Genomic DNA, 22,064 nt, shown 5'->3' with positions numbered 1-22,064 from the left:
TGGAGGTAGCGAGACCTCAGTAAGTGGTTGTCATTCACTAGAACAAAAAACTCAGGGCTAGGGCCACTTCCTGTTAGATGAGGGTTGCCAGAGCAAAAGCAAGGCAAAAAACTGTTGCACATCACTCACTAGGCCAAGTAACAGGAAGGGACGGCATCCAGAGAAACTTCAGGGAATGTAATGGAAATGAGCAGAACAGCCACTCTATTGCTCTTGGCCACACATGTGTCCTATACAGGTAAAAGCAATTATTTTGCTCTTTTTACCCTTGTTGCACAGGGTATCATACGTCTAGAACATTCAGTGCAAAGTTTGGATTTGCTTATTACTGTATGGCTCTTGGTAGTTTTAAAATCTGTGTGGAGTACATTTTTAGGAATTGAATATTAGATTTTTGTGTGTGTGCGCGTGCCAGTTTTTTTTAGTTTTTACCTGTAAAGATGCATAGCGACAAGCATTGAGGTCGAACATCAAGACCTCTTCATGTGGCCATATTTGTTTCCATGTAACCGGCAAGACAGAGTTTGAATGTGTAATACATTCTTGTGTTTTGCAACACAATGACTAAGGCGCAAAAGATGAAAGGCACGAATCATGCCACCATTAACTGTCAGCTTTTACAATAGATCATCATATAAAAAAACAACAACAAAAAAACAATTGTGCGTGTGTGTGTGTGAGAGAGAGAGAGAGAGAGAGAGAGAGAGATTAAAATAGGATCCAAGAAAAAGTACAATCTGAAACCTGCCCTCACCAGTTTAGAAACTAGAACATGTCCAAAAATGGACCAGTATATGGCTGCTCTTCAAAAATTTGAAGTCATCAGCTATTGTTGAAAACCGTTTAGACCCGCTTAGTACAGGATACTTTATTATTTGTGTTTAGAAATGTTATTAATGTTATTAAATATTAATGAACGACGATCATTATAATTGTTAGATTTGTGGTGGTTGTTTTAATTAATATTTTTAAAGTTCTAATAAAACAAATATATAAATAGATACAACAACAAAACAAGCACTATGCCACAATATGTTCAGTAAACTCTGTGTTGCATTTAATTATGGAACAAAAGTTTTTTAAATCTATTTGCCATTTTTAATTTAGTAGTAAAGCGTACTACTGTACGTTTACTTCAAAACACCATTTTTAATAGAGAAACTTTGTGTGTGGGAATAAAGAAACATTTTAGAAACATACCTGATTTTACTACAACATTTATACATACAGACAAGAAGTGTATGCTGCAATTATGACATCGTAGCATGACTGAAAGACATATAATTGCAAACTAATTTACATATGGTTCCACTTTTCATATCACAACATTAGTTGTCACACTGTAAGATTTGTTAAATTAGAGATTTCAGGTTCAGATTTAAGGCAACAGATGCAGTGCAATAGAATAATTATAATGCATAATCCTTTACATTTACATTTTGGATGTACAACCAATTACATTTAGTCTAACCAAAACCATTTAGCCCAAACAGCCCTAAAAATGAAGGGCAGTTGTATGTGTTCTCTTAGCAGTCAATAAGGAAAAGATTTTCTTGAATTTGCTCTGATAAATAGTTGTCATAAATTGATTAGTTTCACACTGGGTAAAAGCAAGTGTATTTTAGTAAGCTCAATCGACATCATTTGTGGCATAATGTTGATTAACAAAAATGTAATTTCGTCTCATCCCTCGTTTATAAAAAATGTTAAAAAAAAATAAAAAAAAGCCGTTACTGTAAGCACTTACAATGGAAGTTAATGGGGCCAATCCGTAAATGTTAAAATACACACTGTTTCAAAATATAGCAACAAGATGTAAATATTATATGTGTTAATATACTGTATGATAAAATCGCTTACTAATCTTATGTGTGTAAAGTTATAGCCAATATTACAACTTAGTTTTCATGATAACGTAATGCTGTAATCTGGTAACACTGTAACGCCTGTAAATACCTGATTGTATCGCACTTAAATTATGTTAACACATAAAATGTTTATGTCTTATGGCTATACTTGTGAAATGGTGAGTATTTTAATGTCTTTGGACTGGCCCCATTCACTTCCATTGTAAGTGCCTTACAGTAATCGTGATTTTTGCTTCTTTTTTAATTAAACGAGGGACAATTAAAAATTATTTTTTGTGGTAATCAGCATTATGCCACAAATTGTGTTGGCTGAGCTTAACTTGTAGGATGCTGAACCTGAAACATTACTTCAGTAACCTCTTCAAGGTAATTAGGGGGCTTAAACACTAATTACATACTAATACTAAATCAAATGATTTTATTTAGTATTAGTACCCTATACTGTATCTTAAAGACAACATACACTTATCAAATATGCTGATTAGGTTAACATGCAAAAGGAAATTTGTTTTGCCACTATGACATGTGAAATGTGTGGTCAGTTTGCTAACCTTCACCCTTCAACACCTATTTGATCTGCAGTGAAGCAGTGGGGGCTTCTCTGTTTGCTTCTTGCGCTCACTCTTGCACTTGACTAGTCCCACGCAGAGAAACCACTGAAATAAATTACGCACACACATTTACACAGAGATCACAGAAGAGACAGGTAGAGGAGCCAGGGCCCCTGCACTCTCTCTCTCTCTCTCTCACAGGCATGAGAAGGCATGAGTGTATAGGTTTTTTTTGTCTTTCCATGTTGGATTTGGTTATAAAGGGTTATAGGGTTTAAATAAAGCTTTGCTCTCTGCTTTTAATCTTGCAAGTCTAATCTTTTAATAATAAATTAGGTATAGTGGACCACAATTCACTGACAAACATACCCAAAAAAGCAGTATTAGATCACTGAACTTTAAGAAAGATTTCCTCCACTTCCAGTGCATTCTTAGCACTCTTGAGTAGCTTTGCAGAATTTATAAAAGTTTTGTGACAAACTTTGACAAGTATAGCAGTAGCCTAGTAGTTTTGCCATTTTCAAGTAATGCACATCATAATGTCACAATAGATTAAATGTCAAAATAGCACTTATCCACAAAACTATGTGCATGTTGGTTTTGGTTATTTTATTTATGTTATATTAATGCATTTATCTAATCATTATTTATATTTAAGTGGCGCTGGAGTGTTGGGTCACCTAGACTAAAGTGTGTATGGTAGTAAAGTGTTGATGCAGTAGAAAAAGAATGAACTCTGTCACAATGAATTGCATGTTTTTAAATTGTCCGGATGATACAACATGAGTACCGTTATTGCATATGATTGAATTCTATGTGTAAATAATGTTGCAATAAAACATTGGCTTCTTGGGTCTTGAAGTCTTTGAAAATTGATTGAAGTTATAAGTGAATGATTAAAGTTAAAAGTCAAGTTAAGGTGTTTTTCCATAAAAGCTCTATCATTAATAGATTGCAATGCAATGCTTACGAGGTGTTAAGATGTGCCCACCCTGCCGAAATTCGAAATTATTCCACAAATGCTGTCGATTGAGCTCAACTTGTATTGAACCCGGAATATTCCTTTTAAATATTAAGCCATTATTAATATATACTGTACATAACATTTAATTTTGAGGGACTTATATTGTAATTTCTAGAAATCATAACTTGTCTCTGTCTTTTATTTGTAAAGTTTGCATTCTGATCTAATTCTATAAAAAAGGAGTCATCAGTAGGGTGTAGCACCACACAGAAAATGTCAAGTATTGTAAGTGCTGCTATTGGGATGCCAAGGTTTAAAACCACAATTGTCAGTTGCTTTAAAACAAAATTAATGTACAATTTATCTATCTATCTATCTATCCATCCATATATATATATTTAATCTTCTGCTGTTTAGGCACTCGGTGTGCTTCTCTCGTTCTTTAATGTCTATTCTTTTTTGTTTATTTGCTTTTTAACATCTACATCACAACACTTAAGCAAGGAAAGAAAGAAGAAAAACATTACAAAACATCCATAAATAACCAGAACTTACATATGTCTGTAACAGCAGAGATCAACAGTGTGTTTTTGTTGGCTCTTGCTTTACAAAGGTCTTTAAAAAATGTTTGTTCTATTCACAGAGGCTGTGCATGTGAGCGACCCAGTTGTTTGCTATATTTTAGATGTAATTCTGCTGCTGTATTCCATTATTTTTACTGCTCTCTACTTCCAAGTGAAGGTAAGTTGAGGTCTAATATGCACCGTTTGTTGCGACTGATGAAATTGGCCTCACGGTTTTAACAGCTAACCTGTGTTCTGCCTTGTTTGGTTTAGTTTACAAGGAAAGAGCCTATTCCTCCTGAACCTGCAACCCCAGCACGAAACCCCAATGAGCCTGTATACACAGTGAGTTACCATTTATCCGGGTTAGTTTTGTAAGGGATGAGGTTCATGTTCAAGGGTCATACACTTCATATAGCAACATACAGATTACATTAAAAGGGTCATTCCTACTATGCAGTACATTTTCATGTCCCCATCATATAAGTACTGTATGTCTTAATATATTGGATGAAATATTAAACTTGCAGTGTTTAAAGATTGAAATCATATTAGTTTGTTTTCTTTTATCACAATATCACAATTAAGTAAACATATAGTGGTGAATTGTAAATAATTTCCCTACTCTGGTTTGAGTGGATGTTGCCATTTTTGCCATATCATAAGAAAATAATCAAATTAACAAAATGATCCATTTAAATTGACGTCAACATGTACGCTAAACTAACCCTCAATCTCTCACTAAGCACTTGCTAACTTCATACTTTCCTTCTTGGAAGTGCACTGCTGCAGATATTATTAGCTTTTCTTTATGACACTTAAAAGTCATCTGCTAATATATTAAATTCAAAAGTCATCTGCTAATATATTAAATTCAGAAGTAAATGTAACTTTACGCAAAGTCAAGTCAGTCCACTGGCAGTCATCTTTGGAATGCTCTCGTGAAGGTATTTCCAGTCATGAAAGTGCAGCTCCTATCAACCTTAATGGGGAAAGGCCGAAATCTCCAAAACGGTTAATCAAGATTACGATCAAAGAACATATTTCAAATCAGCAGTAAAATATGACAACACTGGAATCATAAATTGTGCTTCTTTACCTCAGATTATGCTTAAAAAAACGCAATTTTCCTGGCTTGTATAGCTAATGCGCATGCACGTTCGCGAGTTGATTGACAGGCGATGTCTGTATCTAAAAGGTGATTGGCTCTTTTACTTGTAAGGCGGGACTTGTTGATTTTCTTGCCATGTGTAAATAAATAATCATGTTATAAAAAGTGCCTGAACTTGACCATATTGCTGAAATCCCGGTATGTCTTTTTATAGAAATGGTTACTTAAACTACACACAAACACATTTTTTTAAATTTTGTAGTAAAAAAACAAACAAACAAAAATGTGATTTAACAGGAATTACCTAAATAATACGAAGGTCTTTCAAAGGCATACAAAGGCAATGTATTTTCTGTATTTCTTAGGACTTGGATCTGCCTCAGATGAGTTCTGATTATCAGCAATTGGACAGACCGGTAAGATTAATTTTACGATTTTAATTTTCATTAAGTTTATTTACATTAGCCACAATCACATGTACGTGAGATTGTAGCAGTGCATAAGCTAACGAAATAGTGTCCTGTCTGAGATTTAAAAAAACATACAGTTGAAAAAATATTTTAAAAGCCTAATTTAAATAGGCTGCTTGAATATTTTATATATTTAAATATTTCAGATTAGAAGACGAGAAGAGGAGACACATTATCAGGTCAGTACCACTTATTAAGATTTCTAAAATGCATTTTGAATAACAACCTGCGTTTGCAGGAAATTATGTGACCTGATCTGAAAAAGAGATGAACCAGATTAAATTTTCCAAGCTTGGTAAATGAGTTCTAAATCTTTGATCATACTGCCCTCCTGTGGTTATTTATAGTTGTGCACTTACATTTTTCTTGGTTTGTGTTTACTTTGGTTGGCGTATTTTCTAGGAACTGAGAGGACAATCAAATGAAGAATACCAGGAAATAAAAAAAACAGGAATTAAAGTAAGTGTATCCAGTCCATGAATATAAGATAAGTGTGTGGGTTGTGGGGTAGGATTTGCTTTTGATGCGAGACTGACCCAACCAGTCTTAACTTTTAGATATTCTTCTTACATTATGGTCAGTTGATGCTGTTTGTAAATTTATTTTCTGTCTGCCTCTGTCTACAGCCTCGCAAAGGCAACAACAAACCTAATGAGGTAACATATCTTGTGCTTATTCATTTTACAGACACATACATTATAAACTACAGTGGCCCCAAAAAAGTATTAAAACCCCAAAATGAAAATTCTCTCATCATTTACTCACCCTTATGCCATCTCAGATGTGTATGACTTTCCTCTGCTGAACACAAAGATTTTTAGAAGAACATTAGCTCTGTAGGTCCGCACAATGAAAGTGAATGGGTACCAACATTTTGAAGCTCCAAAAGGACATAAAAGCAGTGGTTTAATATATGTTCCAGTGGTTTATATATGTTTTCAGAAGTGATATGATAGATGTGGGTGAAAAACAGATCAATATTTAAGTCCTTTTTTAATATAAATGTCCACTTTCACATTTTTCTTCTGTTTTTGGCGATTCACATTCTTTGTGCATATCACCACCTACTGGGCAGTTAGGAGAATTTATAGTAAAAAAATGACTTAAATATTGATCTATTTCTCACCCACACCTATCATATCACTTCTGAAGATATAGATTTAACCACTGGAGTCGTATGGATTACGTTTATGCTGCCTTTATTTGATATTTGGAGCTTCTACATTTTGGTACACATTCACTTGCATTGCGAGGACCTACAGAGCTGAAATATTCTTCTAAAAATCTTTGTGTTCAGCAGAACAAAGTTATACACATCTGGGATGGCATGAGGGTGAGTAAATGATGAGAGAACATTCCTTTTCAGGTGAACTATTCCTTTAAGCCATGATTTTCATTGCATTAGATAACAAAACATCAAACAAATTTTACTAAGCCTTTTTTCAGAACTAATCTCAAGGTATGTTTAGCAGATGTGTGAAGTCAGTTAAGATCAGTTCACTAAGGTGTAGTTCATCATATTAACTGTGGACATGTTCCACTAAATTAGAGACCCAGAAAGTGTCCAAATAATTGTCTTACTTTAGAACAGTATATCTATTGTTTTATGTTGTTTAATTTAAAATCTAATATACTTTTTTCAAAAGTGTGCTTGTGCTATTTTTCTTTTAAATAAATTGCACTTAGTTTGATATTTTATGTAATGCAAAGAAATCCATACATTTTAAAGTGTGGCTTAAGTGTCCTTTTTATGGCCACTGTAATTGCATATTACAGATATATTTTTTTGGCACATTGTCTTGTGTTCTAATCTATTGGTAATCACAACATTACTCTGTTTGGTAGATTAAAAGCAGACTGAAGTTTTGTGAAAGATGAAATTCTTTGGTTCATTAGTTAACTCCTTCACAGGCTCGAACGAGAAGAAAACTGGATGCCGCTGAAGCTGTGGAGATGGACACTTTTGTGGTATCATGAAATTAATTATGTGTAAACTCAAAAAGAACAACATATATATATATAAATAAAGAGAGAGAGAGAGAGAGATAGATAGATAGATATCTGCTAACTAACAGATACATCACATGTATCTGTTGTATGCATTCATATTTTTTTGTTTGTGTTTTTACTTTGTTTATATAGCCTGTAATTTGCTATCTTGTTTGTCAACCTTTTGTTACAATAGATGGTCTTGTATGCTTAACACACAAGGAAGGCACTGATAATTTTGTAAGCTGCAATTTATGAACTGGACTTCGAAAGTGTTAAATAGTCCCAGTCATCATGTGACCAGACTAAACGTAAAATAAACATATTACTGTAATTACTAAACATATGCACAAAATAAAATGTAATATCTATTCTGTAAGGCTGTTCAACTAATTATACACATTTTCAAATTTAGAAAGACCAATGACATGTTAGAATATTAAAACAGTTGGAAAATGGTTTAATGATGTTTACAACAAAAAAGAGAACTGTACAGTTACAGTAAAAGATTATATATATAAAACAACAAAAATACAGCAGACAAATGCATTAAAGCTACCATGTTATCCTGATTCACATACTTTTAATCTACACAATCATTCAATTCTAAGCTACAGTGATGTAGCCATTTAGCGTTCAGTCTAGGGTTTATGTTCTTGATAACAGGCCACGAGTGGCAATAGAGTTCAGGTTTGTAGTGATACACAGAACCCAACCAATCATCACTATGACAACAATGAGTTACAGCGTTCTGAAGGGAGATATAGGAGTAACAATCTACAGTATGTGACAGGGTGAGAATGGAACACTTTCCTTAAGATTTAGCTGAAGGAAATACAGAAATGAGAAATGAGAGTATAGAGAGGGATTTCTTTTGAAATCATTGACAAAGCATTATGTACATTTTCATTTTTTTCCTCTTTTGTTTTAAAAACAATGATAAATTGGGCAGTGAAACTGATATCACATACATTGACATCCAAAAACATACAAAAATACTATTTCTTTTACCTACAGTAAGACAGTTTTGCCGTTAATTCCATGCTGTGACAGAAAAAAGAACAACAAATTCAAGAAAATTAAAACAACAAACTCCCCCCCCCATAAGCATCTCAGAAAAATACCAAAATATACATCTAAGCTTTGGAATTACTGAGGTTAGGACTACTGCCAGAGCTGGGTTCTGTTTCTTAATACACAAGCTGAAGGATTTGGGAAGGAAGAAGGAAAAAACAGAGTCATCTTTGGTATCTGCATTTGTAAAACATTTCATATTTGGATTTTTGCTTTGGAATAGAGCTTACAGTTTCTTTCGACCCTTCACTCGGCATAAAACTATCAAAAGGATTGTGTCACACAGACACCACCCTTGCTGGATGGAGGACAACAATGCATAGTTGCACAGCTGATCAATCAAACCAATTGAAATCATGATCGTGGAAACAGCAAAGCTAGATAAATACATTGACAGAACACCAAAATTACGGGACAACGGCACCTAAAATTATGGAGAGACCTTGCATGTTTTCCGTAGACAATCATAGAAACAGTGTTGTAACTCCAGAGAACAGTTCATCCAGAGAAGGTTGCAGTGAGCCCAGGACATCCTTCAGTGTGTATTAATAAACTTCACCCAGCCCGTGAGGTGTTACTTTGACAAGTCCTTTCAAGAAGCCAGCAGAGCTTTTTTTCCCCTCTTTTTACTAAACCCCGCCCACTTAGCCATGTGTGACCAATGATCTCAAAAGTTGAGGCAGGGTAATAGGAGAGAGAGTTTAGTCCATACAATCACTTTGAAAGTCTTTGGTTACCACAGAGAAGGTGAGGAACTTGCAGACCGCCAAAAGAACGAAGAACACACAAGCACACAAACCATGCAGCAAAACTCAGAATGGGGGAAAGATGACGATTGTCAAATCATATAAAAAGCTTTGATACAAAATGAATAAGTGGCTAGTGTGAACTTAAGTTTATATAAAAAGGAAAATATAAATAAGTGGGATGAGCTTCTAAATTCTGGCTAATATGCATGTGCTTGTGTGTCTTGCGTGCCTTTTTGTTCTTCTTGGTGTCAATCCAGTTTCTCACTCCAAACAATATACTGACAACTGCGGGCTTCCTGCTGTGGGACAGTAAATTTTTTAAATTTCATTTAATCTTATGAAGTAGATTTAAGCAAGTTTTTACTCGGTTATAAATGAGGTATACAACAGCTCCTTTACTCAGACCAGCTCTCACTCTTTCTGGTGCATGACCTCTTCTGCAACTATCCTATTTTGTCACTAGACTGAGGGTCTACAGCAACAATATATTATACAATCGGAATACTACCCAGTCACACACCAAAATCAAGTGTCCAAGGGATCATTTACAGCCATGTGGTCAATTGCATCAAATCAATATGATGCTTCCTTATATCCACTAATATCCAAAAAAATGCCATGTTTCCTGTATTTTTGATCGATGAGTAAATCAAAGTCTTATTACTTCAGACAGAAACTACTTTCTATACAGTATTAAAAGGAATAGTTTTCTATCAAACAAAAATGGTGTCATCAAAATCCGACCACCATCAGATCGCCTCAGTCACCATTCACTTTCATTGCATTTTTTCCCCATACAATGAAAGCGAATGGTGACTGAGGCTAACATCTCGCCAAACATCTACTTTTGTGTGCTATGCAGTTAAGAAAGTCATACGGGTTTAAACACAACATGAGGGTGAGTAAATGACAGAATTTTCATTTTTTGGTGAACTAACCCTTTAACTTTTTAAAGTAAAAGCACCACAAGCAACAATCATGCCACCCCCCTACAAATCAGCAGGAGTTGAGTTATTAGTAAAGCTTTTTCAACAGGTATCCAACCGGCTTGAATTCTACCTACATAATAGGTAGCAACACTTCCAAAATATCACAAAACACATAGAACTCACAGCATTATTTTCATGGTCGATATGCACCACGCGAGTTTGACATTGGTGCATGCTTGGGTGCATCTTCTTTCACATGCGCACACATACGCAACAAAAAACGAAAATCATCTCTTGCATAAACATACTCACTACAATTTGCTACAATGTGTCAAACTTCTGAAATAATAATAATAAGAAGAATAATAATAAGGCATAAATCATAAATGCAAGTTTTTGTCAAACTAAGAAAGCCAGTGACCTTGCTCCCTCATGATATACTAAAAAAAAATTCAGTAAATAAATTCAAATGATTGTTAAAGTAAAAAAAAGGCAAAGCAAAGAAGAATTCAAATTTAGAGTAGTTTGGTGCTATCAAGTCTTATCTTTTGGGAGCTCCACCCACTTGAATAAACCACATTGTGATGTGGGCGGGGCACATGACAGCCACTCCCACATCTCAAGGGTGTGGTTTTAATTTTTGGTCTTAACTTTTTTTTCCAGAATAGCTACAATATAAATGTCTTTTTTTTTCTTTTTTTTTTTTTTTTTTTTTTTAGTGAATAAGCATGACAAAAACACTACATTCAAACTAGATATTGGTTCAAATATAAAATATGAGCATCTTACATAAGTGAATATATATAGAATTTAGAAAAAAAGAAGTTCTCTCTAATCTTTCGAGTCATTCCTCAGATAAATATATCAGTAACTCCCCACAGTCCCGGTGCCACCGGGTCATGACACTAACACGCAAACAACACGTAAATTTGCACGTCCAGAGAGGCTACTTTGAAATTTCCAGTGGAATGAGCAGCAACAAGACATCAACCCAGCCGCAAAGACAAAGGCCTTTTTTACTTTGGCAAGTAGGATAACAAAATATTAATTCCAAGTTAGTTAACCTGGAGATACCCTTTAAGTAGTAGTACTTGAAATAGCAGTAGTAGAGTGACATTATTACAGATTTTTCTGATATATTTTGTTTGTAGTTTTACGTAACATTAACATGTTTTTAATCATTTAAAAATGGACTGTTAAACACAGCTTTTGTACATTCTGGAGTTGACTGTTGGTGTCTTTCCCTTAAAGTGAACCTTCCATGTAAGTGCTGCTGAGGTATTTCAAATCATATTAACACAAACACAATTAGCATTAGAGTCATAACAAAAACAGACACAAAGTGCCACAGTAACAAAAAGGGACAACGGGGGAAACTCTCACCTCTTTGCGACATTATTCAAATGCGAAAGAGTTTAGAGGAAGGCTACAGAGGAAAAACTACTGTAATTCTCCCAGTATGCCCACCTGTATTGTTCTGTAACATAAAACCAGAAGTCTAGACAATGTACCAATGCTATGCTCGATGTCCACCTTCTTCCAAACGCAAGTCATGCGGTATGAGAGAGCCGTTAAATGTTTCAGGGCCTACTGTACTTCCACAGGTTCCTCTGAACATTAAAATCAAGTGTAGGTGGACTCTTGATATTTCTATTGCTATTCATTCATTACAATGCTATGTTCTGGCAACACCAGTGCAATCTGTGTTGAGCCCTACAAGGTCACATTTAAATCAAGACTTACCAAGAAGAACAAAGACTAAAATGAAGGACAAAGACTCCCAAAATCTCAACAGCACTTAAATACAAGGCCCTTAAGATTCTCTTTGGATCATTAAATGCTTTGATATCAAGAGCTAAAGCAAGTTAGCGCAAAGCAAGATAGGCTATGTTTCTTTACAAAGCCGAACACGATTTGTTGGCTAATGTTGTGAAAGGGAAGGTTTAAAAAGAAGTGTAATAGATGGTAAAGTTTGTCAGTAGTGAGTAGTGAAAGTGTGGTCAGCATTGCACTGATCCACACAGGCACAGCAGCTAGTGTGAAAATGACTTTGGTTCAAGCTTTACATCATGGCTGCATTACATTGGTAGGGAAAAACAAATTTTCGCTCCTGTCCCATCTTTATGATGGATATTTCAGACAGGCCCAGTCTAATGTCCTCTATGGAATAGGCTACTCATTGTGCCTGGGAAAAGGGGGGGGCCACTCATTAAAAAGTGTCCTGGACCCCGTGAATAAGCGATGGCCCTTATTTCAGGTTATGGAGGACTGAGTCTGTCACCTTGTAACTACAGAAAAGGGATATTAAAAGAAGCCTGTAAGGCAAGAACACAGTGGCATTAAGTCCGCCACACCGCACCTCTACAATTTTCAAATATTTGAACAGAATGGGAGAATTCACAATTTTTGTTTTTATCTCACTCACTCAAAGTCCTCACCAATGACCAGCGGAAGGGACCATCACTGTCCTCACACTGGTACTTTCTATCCTCAGTGCAGTATCAATCCTGCTCTCCCCTCAATCCAGATCTATTTGGTTAGTTATGCTGACTGACACTACAAAATTGAGGAGGGACAGCCATCTCAACAAAAAGAAAGGAAAAAGAAATAAAATTATGTTTTTGTCTTTGGAAAAGATCTTCAAAATATTGCATTATCATATTTCCTGTGGTCTACCAAAAGCCTTTGCTCATAAATATTTAAGCTTAAACTACGCTACAATAGCAATATACAGCAACAGGTATAACAAAGATTTTTGGTATATCTTGAGAGAGAGGCAATAGAAAGACCTCCGAAATAAAGACCTCTTAAAGCGTGAAAGAAGTTCTGCTAAAAACCAAGCAGACTTCAGTTCTCAAATCCAGTTTTTTTGGTACAGATACTGTGCACAAGTAGAAAATCAAACACCTTAAAAAAAATTAAAAAAAATAAAAACACATTTCTGGGCAGAGAACTCACATTGCAATTCTCCACCCTCTGAATGTGAAAGCCATCCACCTCAACTTTCGCTTAACCAACACCCTCACAATCATCCCATGTTAGGAAGACCTTAAGGAGGTTTACCTTATGTGGTTACACAGTCCTTACACTAAGTAACACAAGGGGCCGTTCGACCGAACACATTCTTGCACAACACAACTAATAGAATAGACACATTTTAACTGTTTAAGTTCTTTTTAACTTGACATGCCTTCTAAAAAAAAACGTGCCCTGAAACAACTGTGAGACACAAACCAAGATGTCCATCTGCCAAATGTTTATAAAGAAACAAAATTAGGAAAATGGTGCATATGGACGCAAAAACATGTTTGGTGTGAACAGCCCCTAAGAGTTGTGAACTCTCAGTACATGATTTCCTTTTGGTTTACAATTACTGAGGCCTCAATGTACTGCTCAGTCACTGAACAAATCCTCCTTGATGGATCATGACATAACTCTTTTAAAGCTTTTAGTATTAAAGTAAGCCCGCGACTGGGTCAGGATTCAGACCCAGACTAAAGTACAGTTTATAAACTTCTGCTACCGAGTAAACTAAGAAAAACAAATAAAAACAAAATCTAGAAGTATTTCTAGTAAGAAAGGCCAGTTGAACGATTCCGTAAAGCAATGAAACCGCAACACAGCCGCTTATTACTCCATTAAAGCCTTGTAACCACGAGTTAGTAAGATATAGGACATAAAGCTAACCCACTGTTTGATCAAAAATAAACCATGTGAATCCAAAAGGAAAAGTTCCAGAGAGACAGCAACATCGTAAAAAAGGCCTGTAAAGTAGAATCTCCACTGGAAAGAGAACAGAGAAACATAAGGTGTCCTTTTTCTGTGTTGAGGAAGAAGAGGGTAAGTGTCAGCAGTTAAAACCATTCAACACAGAGTAAACAAAGTTTTTTGGTTAAAAGCATTTCAGAAGAACCTCTGAAAAAGAGAGATGACGATATAAATGTCAAAATGGACGCAAATATGCTTTTGCATCGCACGGACACTTGGCACAACATCTAGGGAGACTTCTGCTCTCCTGATGCAAGCTTTGTGGAGATGCCAATATTCGCTGGTTGATTTGCTGAAGTCAACCCGACAGGTTAAAGTCCAAAAGATAATAGGGTTTAAAAGATATGTGAAAAGTTAGAACAAACGTTAAAACAATATTAAATCCTTTTTAGTGGGTTTGTTTTTTTGGTGGTAGCAAGAGATTAAAGAAAAAACAATGAAGAGGAAAGAGTTATAAGAAGAGGAGAAGAGTGGGTAAAGCTTTCACTGGGCCTTAGAGGCCGTGGTGATGGTGGAGGCAGGCATAGTTGCTGTGGTAACAGCGTTCTGGTGGGCATCAGCGGTTATATGCAGGTTGAGGGCTCCAGAAGCACCTGCAGCCCCTCCCGCAGACACCAGGCTGACCGGGTTACTGGCAAGCATGGACAAGTTCTGAGGGTTCAGAAAGAGGGGTGCCGTCACAAGGTTTGGGGTGCTCCCTGCACTGGTGTTGGCAAACAGCAAGTTCCCGCTCCCGTCCAGAGATGTAATGGGCAGAGAGCCACTAGATGCCAGAGCTAATGGAGATAGGAACAATAAAAAAAAAAAACATGAGACCTTGAAGAAAGAAGGTGATCCAAACAGAGCAGTGTACACACTTATGAAATTATCAGTTGGTTATTATTTTTAATTATATTCTAATAGTTTCAATTGATATACTTCTATATAGTAGATAACCGATAAGAAGGCTGATATTGTACATCTATATTGTTCCATATGCCTTGTAGTAAAACATGTCAACAATGCAGGTCCAATCTAAAATTTTACATCTTTAAAATTGTAAGTGAAATCAGACACTGAAACAATTTAATGTATGATTAAAAAGACATATAACAGTTTAGTACTGTATGTTTGTATGCTGACAAATAAAAAAAAAGCTTGCCGTTTGAATTGGAAAAAATGTATTATCTGCTATATATAAAATAAAAATGAAATATTGGCAGATACTCATATAGTCACAAAAATAAACTCCTCAAAATATAAATATCCTTAGTGTATTTTTTAAATGGTTATAAAAAAGAAAATGCCTTGGGTTGCCAGTGTCACATGATTTTAATGTAAAAGGAAAGTGAATTCTATGCAAGTATGCTGCATGCAGAAAGCTTTTTTAGTCCTGTCAGTCGATTGCAATTTTTAATCATGATTAATCGCATAATTTTCCATCGTTAATTACTAAATTTGATTCTAAATATACTTATTTTCCTGTCAAAATGCATTTAATTCCTTCTTATGAAAGACAACAATACACATAACAAAATAATGCTTTATTAAAATTTTCCAAACAAATTCTTCTACAGTATAATGACAGAAATGCACTAAAATCAATTCAAGTTACATTAAATATTTCCCAAAGTCTAAGTGAGAGTTAGACTAATTGAAAGAACAAGTCTCACATAGGTTGCATATTAATATCAATGGGCATTAAATCTATTAAACTCTCATCCTCCATAATATTAATCAGCCAGTAGACTGTGGCTATCCTCTTTGTTATAGCAATCGTGAAGCCACGTTCATGAGTCGTGTCAGGGCGTCAACGCCAGGGTCAAGCGCCACTTTGAACTCCACATGAAAAGTGCTTGCAGACAAAAACGTCTCAATAAGTGTTTTGGTGATAGTTAAGACTTGCCGTGCTTCTGTGGTAATTAATATGCACCTTACTTAGACCTTACATGTGTTCTTTCACAAGTTCCATCAAGGCTTGTTTTGCACAACAAATAGCTTTAAGTGCTCCTTTCCCCATCACTTTATCACTGACACTGAATCACTGCTGTGTGTGTGTGTTGTGAAGTGTGCTTCAGTGTAATGACTCCAGGCAGACACATCACAAAGGTTCCACCCTTCCAACCAGTGTTTATGCTGTATTAATGGTAAATGCGTTAATCGCGATTAAGAAACATTAACGCGTTAAACTTTAATGAATTTCACGCATTAATGCGTTAATTTTGACAGCTCTATTTTTTACTTTTAAGCAGTAATTAAAAAACACAACAAAATGCCATGCTAAATGCATCTAGGTGGCCACTTGAAATTAATTTAAAAGGAAAATGTGCTGTCTGCAAGTACATTACATGCAGAAAGCTTTAGAGAGTATAGTGTTTCCAGTGCCAGTAGAAACACATGCTTGTTTTACAGCCAGTAGTCAGTAACTTGTGTCATTAAATACATTTTGATCCTTTGGGTGGCAGCAAGATTTATAAGTGCATGCAGAGCGATATGGTAAATATAAATGTACTTGCCGCTCCACACACCTTGGATCGTGGCCAAGGTGCTGTTGCTCATCAGTGCTGGACTCAAAGCGCTCCCTAGACCACCAGGTGCCAAACTCAGAAGAGCCCCACTGCACGGGTAACACATGGAGTTAAGATGGAACAAACATTAAGTACTAAGAAGGTAATTGACCAGCTTCATAACACATGATTAGCTGAGGTTGATGCTCTTTTAGACCCCATTTACACCAGGGATTAAGCTGTGATTTGGTGATCCGATCAAAAGACAGTGCTGCTAAACACAGGTTTGCACAAGGTCCAAAATGCTGTGTGATCTGATCACTCAAACCAAATTCAGAGGTAGTCGAAAATGCACGGGACCACTTCGTATTTGTAGTATAACCCGGTATAATCAGCGAAGAACTGCCTTTTCCCATTTAATTAATTACTGCTCTACAGCAAGGGTTTAAACTTTTCTGAACTTAAACCTAAACTTAAAAGAAAATAATCTTCAGATTGAAAGGCTCTTCAGAGTAGACTCAGAGAACTAAGCAATACTCCTATGCCTTCCAGAATTGCATTTATTGTGCACAGAGACACTCACCCAGGATTAAACTGAGAGGATGCCATAAGCCCAGGATTGAGGCCTGCAGCAGCAGCCATGGCAGCGATGCTGGCACTGGTGGGCAGTTGGGTGGCTCCTTGCAGAGCAGCCGAGAGGCTGGACGCCGCCACCATCACCTGCCCAGTGCCCAGAGTGGATGCCAGGGAGGAGGGTACCTGACTTACTGCCATGACTGTCCCCTGAGCCGAAGTCTGCTCTGTAGAGGATGTCTGCGGTGTGGTGGGGGAAGGGCTGAGCGAAGGAGAGGATGCTGTGGTGGTGACCACAGGTGTAGTGGAGATGACAGATGCAGTGTTAGTAGTAGCCGAGCCAATGGCTGTGCCTAGAGGAGGGAAAGATTATTTATGGACCAGTGAGGGAAACAATGAGAACATGGAAATAAAATATTACAGGCATTTAATTAAAGGGATAGTTCACTCAAAAATCATAAGTAATTTACTCTCCTTCATGTCATTCCAAACCCTTAAGACTTTCTATCCTTGGGGGAACACAAGAGGAGAAATTTTGAAGAATGTTTCAGTTACAGAAGTAATATCAGGATAAGGAGGACGGTACGCTGCTATGGAGTCATCTTCGCCACTGGAGGAAGTGTTGAGCTTCCACCAGGCTCAACACCAGGCCATCATGGATCTGTGTTTGGAGCAACAACAGTGCTTTGAGGCGCTCCTTCGAAGCCAAGAAGAGGACCAACGGGCGTCGCAGAGCTTGGTACCCCAGGGGGGGCGCACGTCACGACCCTGGCAGCAGCGAACCCCCTTATGACACTGGCGAAGATGAGCCGGAGGCCTTTCTGGAGCTCTTCGAGTGCATGGACCAAGCTCTGGAATGGCCGCAGATGCAATGGGCAGTCCACCTCCTACCGCTGCTGACCGGGGAGGCCCAACTCGCGGCCCAACAACTCCCAGTCGATAACCTCCTGAGGTACCCTGAGCTGAAGAAAGCCATCCTGCAGCAGGTCGGCCGCAGTCCCGAAGAGCATCGCCAGCGATTCCGAACCCTGAGCGAAGTCGGTTGCCCATTTGTCTTTGCTCAACAGCTCCGCGACGCCTGCCGGCGGTGGGTGCAGGCTGAGGAGTCCAGCAATGTCAGGGATGTCATCGATCTCGTGGTACTGGAACAATTTGTCTCCAAAACTACCGAAAGGAACTGCGGAGTGGGTCCAGTGCCACCGACCGGCATCGCTGGATGAAGCAGTGCAGTAGGCGGAGGACCATTTAGTGGGAGTACCCAGGGGCAGGCGAGCCCCCTCTCTCTCTCTCTGTGGTCCCTCTCCCTCCCCTCCTCCTTTCTGACCTATCCCGTTCCCCCAGAAACGGTGGAACAATCTAGTGTACTAACACTCCTGTCTCTCTCTCCCCCAGCAATGCCAATGCTTCCTCTCAGGTGGGGGAAGCTGCCACCACTGGTGTGGGCGTGAGGTTAGGGCCGGTCTGTTGGAGTTGCGGGGAGCTGGGACATGTCTGCGAACAGTGCCCGGTGGTGGAGGTGGGGACGTTGATCTGGGTCCCTGACACTCCACAGGCCGACCCCGAACGAGCCGGGACGTACCAAATACCCATGAGTATTGGGGGGAGGGAGGTACATACCAAGCCTTGTTGGATTCAGGTTGTAAACGAATCTCCATTCATCAATGCTTGGTTCAAAATGTAGCATTGGATACAAATAATTGGGTGAAGGTGAGGTGTGTGCATGGGGATATTTACGATTATCTTGCATTGATTGTCACGATTCTATTTCGGGGTCAAAAGCATACCATTGAGGCAGTGGTTAGTTCCCGCCTCACCCATCCACTAATTTTGGGTACTAATTGGTCGGCTTTTCCCGAATTGTTAAAGGGGTTGTGTGTGGATGGTCCTGTAAAACAGTGCTACAGTCTGGGGTGTGCAATGCGCTAACGGGGGAGGCGGAGCCGGGGCCGTCTACACCAGCTGGATGACGTAAGGGAGGGGGAAGCTGCGGCTTCCCCAGCTCTTAGGGGAATTCCCCCTAGGGATACCAACACCTGTTGGTATCTGGCACTCCAGCCATTTAAGTTAGAGGTGGTCCACAGACCGGGGGCACAGATGGCTGTCGCGGACTTACTCTCCAGAAAAGGGGGGGAGTGGGCAGTCCAGACGGTTCCCCCGGCCTGAGTTGGGCGGTGGGGGTATGTGGAGGTGAGGTCGTGGTCAAGCGCCCATCTGGGGAGAGAGAAAGCAATAAGGATAGCCACCTGAGATGAACTGTGACTAATTACCATTTCCATGTTCACAGTGAGAGTCGGGGGATAAAAGACAGCCCAGTCCACCGAAAGAGAGAGAGCTGCACGGAGCAGAGTGTTCCTGAGTGCGATTTGTATTGGGCTGAAAAGCATCAATTTGTGTGTGACCACTGAAAAGTGGAATATATATATATATATATATATATATATATATATATATATATAAAGACTGTGAAGCTGTGGGAAATAAAGCCCTTTTCAGTTGGATCTCGCCATGTCCCGCTTCCTCCTTTTGATCCAAATACAAACATCTGTTACACTGAAGTATAAAACAGCAATAAAGTAATTCAGGAAAACGGTTATCAGCTTGTGTTGGATGTGAAGCCAACATAAAGAATAGGGCATGCCAAATATGTATTTTAATGTGAATTCTATTAATCAAAATGAATTGCAACAATATCTAAGGAAATAATCGACAATTAAAAAAAAGTCATAATCGTGTGCAAATATACACCAAGTAACAAGCTAGTATTCCATTCCAAACACAGCCTTAACACGGCCTTTAAACACCAAATGTGAATTTATCATGATTTCTTGCAGCGATTAGCATTATGAATAGAAACAGTGGATTCCTATGAAGCCTTTCACACCTGGAGCAAACATTTGTGTGCCGACAAAAGTTATTTTTTTTTTTTTTTTTTTTTTTTTACATTGAGTGTCAATTTGTTTTTTCTTCTCCCCATGACGAAATGCGGATCATGCGGCAGGAGCCGCTGCAGTTACCAAAACCAGTGCAACTTGTGGCGCTAAAGCACAGAAAGCTTTGACCACCGAAATTAAATGCTGAAGTAACTTTAGAACTCCTGAACCAGCAGTGAGGATGTGTATTTCATTAGCATGAAATGCCTTATAAACAGAAAAAAATTATTCTCATATGGTTCTCTTAACATGGAAATGATATTGCTGCATCACTGCCTTGCATCCCCTTTAAAAATAACTCAGTGATCTTATGTGGATTGCCTTCATACTGTATTCCATATTGCTGCATTTTTGCCTTTGCATTTAATCTTTCGTGAGTTCTCTTATATCTCTAATAAAATAAATATTGTGGCATCTTTTACTTTCACTTTTTAAAATAACTTTATGGCTCTTTTTCTTTGCCAAATATAAATAATATTAATACTATTGCTGTGACTTATAGTGCACTCTTTTTTCTTTTGCATACCAAAATTTTGTGTTTTTCCACAAACTTATGTAATCGTTAATGCTGTGCTACTGTTAAAGGTGTACTCAGTAACTTTTGTCTTTGTGCCATCTTGGACTTACACTGACACCTAGTGGCTTGAATGCAGCATCATTTAAAATCAACAGTTTTCAGTTTCAGATGTCATTGTAGAAATTTAGTATCAACAGTCAGCCATGATTACTTTAATCATTGATTGAAAGTGTCAAATAACAGGATGGTTACTGAGATTAAGCGAGTAGTATTCGGCTGGTCATGTAATTCAACATGGCAGCCCCCATGTGCGGACCCTCTCTATGTAGAATAAAACAGCTTTTATAAGGTAACTGATATGACTGAAGTCTTCATTTTAATGTGAGTGGTCATAATTTCCTACATATATTGCAAAATTACAACTAATGTCTTTGAGTTAAATTTTTTTAATGAGGAAAAAATTACTGAGTGCACCTTAAAGTCATTAACAGCTGTGCTGCCATTAGCAGTATTAAAGTATCTAAATTACAGGTCAGACTGAAGATTGGTTTTGCATTTAGATGTCACGTTTAAATTGTAACATGCGGGGTTTTGAGCGAATGTATAATACAAGTCACTATTGTTCCAATTGGCAAAAAATATGTTAGTCACATTTGTGTGCATTACGCAGTGGTTTTAAAAAAAAATTACAAATCGCTAATACAGTGGCATCTAATCAGTACTGTTTCATCTAATAAAACATGTTTTAAACGTTAATATTATTTTTTTTACACTCTGTTCTTTCTAATAACCCCTCAGACTGTGTATACATGATGATACTGCAAGTCAACTTTTCTAGCAGGTGAACTGAAATAGTGTGAAAGGTTTTTTCTCATTAAGCAAATTGATTACAAACTCGTCATCACTGCTGCAACTTTAGGGAAATCAGTTTCTTTTTTTTTTTTTATCTGCTTGTTAGAGAAAACGCTTGCTTGTCTTTCGTATTGTGATTTTATGGTTGTTTTACAAACTTAAGTAGTTCTTCTCATCCGTGATGGGCGAAGGGCAGACCAGCTGAAAGACTGCAACTACCATAGTGGGGTAAAACTGCTTGTCGATTAAAGGGGCGGTCACACTAGGCTTTAAGCATGCAAATATTTTCATACAACGCAACGGACCAGGATATGATGTCATGCAGTAGGACTTCTGGTGTAAGTAAATAATACATCATAAAAAACAAATAATATTATATTAAAAATGTTAAAATATATTGTCTACTCACTTTCCTGCAACAATAAATCTTGCAACTTTGAAATATGTATCCTTTGAACTGAGCCAAGAGGTCAGCGTGTGACGTTTCAGTCTTATATTGGTCACGTGTCCTCGTCGAACGAATTCACGGTTCAGAGTTCACCAAGCTTGAACTTTGGTACGCAGCGTACTACGAAATTTCTTCGCATGAGCTTGCGTTTTTGGTCTGCTGTATTCGGATGCGTTTGAATGGGAGTGAATGGAACACGAAGTGTAGTGTGACCGCCCCTTA

At 37.7% G+C, this 22,064-nt stretch overlaps 2 protein-coding genes across 15 annotated transcripts in view; one reads left to right on the top strand and one right to left on the bottom strand.

Moving 5' to 3' along the window:
• LOC127447221 (T-cell surface glycoprotein CD3 zeta chain-like) lies at positions 1-10,759 on the top strand. The gene is made up of 8 exons (XM_051708905.1): positions 1-238; positions 4,027-4,124; positions 4,220-4,291; positions 5,423-5,473; positions 5,674-5,706; positions 5,930-5,986; positions 6,154-6,183; positions 7,439-10,759. The coding sequence occupies exons 1-8, from the start codon at positions 181-183 to the stop codon at positions 7,502-7,504; spliced, it is 465 nt and encodes a 154-aa protein (XP_051564865.1). The 5' UTR covers positions 1-180; the 3' UTR covers positions 7,505-10,759.
• Positions 7,948-22,064, bottom strand: part of LOC127447219 (POU domain, class 2, transcription factor 1-like) — a 38,612-nt gene continuing 24,495 nt past the window's right edge. For 9 of the 14 annotated variants that reach the window (XM_051708897.1, XM_051708894.1, XM_051708895.1 and 6 more), the window contains 3 exons: positions 17,106-17,448; positions 16,532-16,632; positions 7,948-14,812 (listed from right to left, as the gene is read on the bottom strand). In XM_051708897.1, coding sequence (XP_051564857.1) covers positions 14,520-14,812; positions 16,532-16,632; positions 17,106-17,448 — 737 coding nt within the window. In that variant the 3' untranslated portion in view covers positions 7,948-14,519. The remainder of the gene's footprint in view (positions 14,813-16,531; positions 16,633-17,105; positions 17,449-22,064) is intronic. The other 5 variants (XM_051708898.1, XM_051708902.1, XM_051708904.1 and 2 more) reach the window with 1 other exon arrangement.

This window comes from Myxocyprinus asiaticus, chromosome 10 (assembly GCF_019703515.2).
Source record: "Myxocyprinus asiaticus isolate MX2 ecotype Aquarium Trade chromosome 10, UBuf_Myxa_2, whole genome shotgun sequence".
NCBI lineage: Eukaryota > Metazoa > Chordata > Actinopteri > Cypriniformes > Catostomidae > Myxocyprinus > Myxocyprinus asiaticus.
The sequence above is the reverse complement of the archived record's forward strand: the minus strand, read 5'-3'. Positions and strand labels throughout refer to the sequence as shown.

Coding starts and splice junctions, on each gene's coding strand:
- LOC127447221 (XM_051708905.1), top strand. CDS start 181: ATGGAAATGAGCAGAACAGCCACTCTATTGCTCTTGGCCACACATGTG. Junction 4,292..5,422: donor CCAATGAGCCTGTATACACA/GTGAGTTACCAT, acceptor TGTATTTCTTAG/GACTTGGATCTGCCTCAGAT. Junction 6,184..7,438: donor GCAACAACAAACCTAATGAG/GTAACATATCTT, acceptor ACTCCTTCACAG/GCTCGAACGAGAAGAAAACT.